This window comes from Passer montanus, unplaced genomic scaffold, assembly GCF_014805655.1.
Source record: "Passer montanus isolate IOZ18808 unplaced genomic scaffold, ASM1480565v1 scaffold132, whole genome shotgun sequence".
NCBI classification, from domain to species: Eukaryota; Metazoa; Chordata; class Aves; order Passeriformes; family Passeridae; genus Passer; species Passer montanus.
The window spans coordinates 50165-52632 of record NW_024360055.1 but is presented as its reverse complement, the minus strand read 5'-3'; the positions used below and the strand labels follow the sequence as shown (position 1 = coordinate 52632).

The following is a 2468-nucleotide window of genomic DNA, read 5'->3' as shown; positions in this document are numbered from 1 at the left end:
GATCAGGATCTGGGGGCGCAGGATCAGGATCTGGGGGTGCAGGATCAGGATCTGGGGGCGCAGGATCAGGATCTGGGGGTGCAGGATCAGGATCTGGGGGCGCAGGATCAGGATCTGGGGGTGCAGGATCAGGATCTGGGCGTGCACACAGGAGGATCTGGGGGTGCAGGCTCAGGACCCGCTCCCGGGGATCGCGCAGCTCCGTCTCCGGCCCCGCCGGGCCGGCCCCGGCGGAAGGCAGCGCACTACAGCTCCCGGCAGCCCCGGGGCGCGGGCGCTGCCCCGGCCCAGCCGCACATGACCGAGCGGGGCCGGGCCGGGCCGGGATGGGGCAGGATCGGATGTTCAAGGTGCTGGTGGTGGGCGACGCCACGGTGGGCAAGACCTCGCTGGTGCAGCGCTACGCCAACGACAGCTTCAACCGGCACTACAAATCCACCGTGGGGGGTGAGCCCGCCCGGGGGCACCGGGGGCACCGGGGGGTACCGGGGGTACCGGGGGGTACCGGGGCTACGGGGGGTTCTCGGGGGCTACCGGGGGGTACCGGGGGTACCGGGGCTACGGGGGGTTGGGGGTTACCAGGGGGGCATTCCCGGGGGGTACCGGGGATTCTCTGAGGTTACCGGGGGGTCCCCTGGGTCTTACTGGGGGTCCCCTGGGGTTTTCGGGGGTTACCGGGGGTTCTCGAGGGGTTCCCTGGGGCTTACCGGGGTTACCTGGGGTTCCCTGGGGGTTCCCGGGGGGCTCCCGGGGTTCTCGGGGTGTTCCCAGGGGGTTCCTGGGTGTTACCAGGGGTTCTCGTGGGTTACTGAGGGTTTCCCGGGGGGTTCTCGGTGGTTTCCTGGGGTTCCCGAGGGGTTCCCGGGGGTTCCCAGGGTCTGGCACTACGCCCCTCGTCCCCAGGGAACTCCCCCCGTCCTCCCCGGGCAGTGGGGTTGGGAGTTTGGGGTGGGAGCAGCTGCATATCATCGGTGGTTTGTGGGGTCTTCACTGCCAGACCCTTTTCCCTGAGCCCCCCGGGGATTCTGTCCCTCTGCCCGGCTCATTTGGGGTGCCCCTACCCCCTGGAATAGCCCCCAGGAGCTGTAAGATGGATAGTCTGAGGTTATAGGCTCAGCTCATCCCAATAAAACCAGCAGCAGCACTGGTTTGGCATTAATTAAACAGCCCTGAAGCCCTCAGGTGCTTTTGTCCCTCTGCCAGGCTCATTTGGGGTGCCCCTACCCCTTGGAACAGCCACCCCAGGAGCTGTAAGATGGATAGTCTGAGGTTATAGGCTCAGCTCATCCCAGTAAAACCAGCAGCAGCACTGGTTTGGCATTAATTAAACAGCCCTGAGCCCCCAGGAGCTTCTGTCAGGCTCATTTGGGGTGCCCCATCCTTCTCCCAGCCCCTGGAATAGCCCCCCAGGAGCTGCAAAATGGATAATCTGAGGCTATAGGATCAGCTCATCCCAGTAAAACCAGCAGCCACGCTGGTTTGGCTTTAGTTAAACAGCCTGGCCTTGCTGCTGAGGGGTCAGCAGCTCTTGGGCAGCTCTGGGAGGAGGAATGGGGCTGAGCAGGATTTTGGTTCTTTGTGTGAGGGAACAACCTGCAAGGAGCAGGAGCTGCCAAGGGTTTACCCAGGAAATCCCCCCAAGAACCCCAAACTGGGGGTGCTGAGCACGGCTGTTCAAATCTTCTTATTGCTGGCCTAGAGGGGATGGATCAGAGGTGAAAACTGCAGAGGCACAGAGCTCTGAGCTCAGCCCTGGTCCCTCCAGCAGCAAGTGCTGCAGCCTGGCTCCTGGGACTTTTCTGTGTGTGCTCTGTTCCTGGTTTGGGTCACTTCCAGCCCAGCTAGGTCTGGCTGCCAGGTTGAAGGCCTGACACATCAGGATGTGAGAACAGCACAGGGCTTCCCCTTCTGACTCTCTGGTGGCAGCAGACATGGGGTGATTCAGCTCGGAAGGGACCTCACAGCTCCTCTGACCCCACAAACAGGGACACCTTTCCCTGTGCCAGGTTAATGTGGGGTGATTCAGCTCGGAAAGGACCTCACAGTTCCTCTGACCCCATAAACAGGGACACTTTTTCCCACCCCAGGTTGCTCCAAGCCCCATCCAGCCTGGAGCTGTGCTTGGCTGGTGACCCTGGTGCAGGATTTGGGGTGGCCCCGTGGCTGGGGCTGGGCTGGGGCTCTGGCAGGTGGGGAGAGGCTGTGCAGGAGCAGCCCCCAGGTGCAGGATGGCCCTGAGCAGCTCTCCTTCCTGCTCTTTTGGGAATTCCCCAGTGGATTTTGCTCTGAAGGTGGTGCAGTGGTCGGAGTCGGAGACGGTTCGGCTGCAGCTCTGGGACATTGCAGGTATTTGGAAGTTTTTTTTCATGTTCTCAATGTTTTGGCCTTTTTTGCCTTCTTTTTCCTCTTCCTCTTCTTCCCCCTTCCCTTCCCTTCCCTTCCCTTCCCTTCCCTTCCCTTCCCTTCCC

The 2468-nt window shown here is 62.1% G+C and overlaps 1 protein-coding gene across 3 annotated transcripts in view; it reads left to right on the top strand.

Moving 5' to 3' along the window:
* The first annotated feature begins 289 nt into the window (after nt 1-289).
* Nucleotides 290-2468, top strand: part of RAB29 (RAB29, member RAS oncogene family) — a 10643-nt gene continuing 8464 nt past the window's right edge. Inside the window, exons 1-2 of one of the 3 annotated variants that reach the window (XM_039699366.1) lie at nt 290-447; nt 2292-2346. In XM_039699366.1, coding sequence (XP_039555300.1) covers nt 298-447; nt 2292-2346 — 205 coding nt within the window. In that variant the 5' untranslated portion in view covers nt 290-297. Of the gene's footprint in view, nt 448-2274; nt 2347-2468 lie in introns of all 3 variants that reach the window. The other 2 variants (XM_039699367.1, XM_039699365.1) reach the window with 2 other exon arrangements.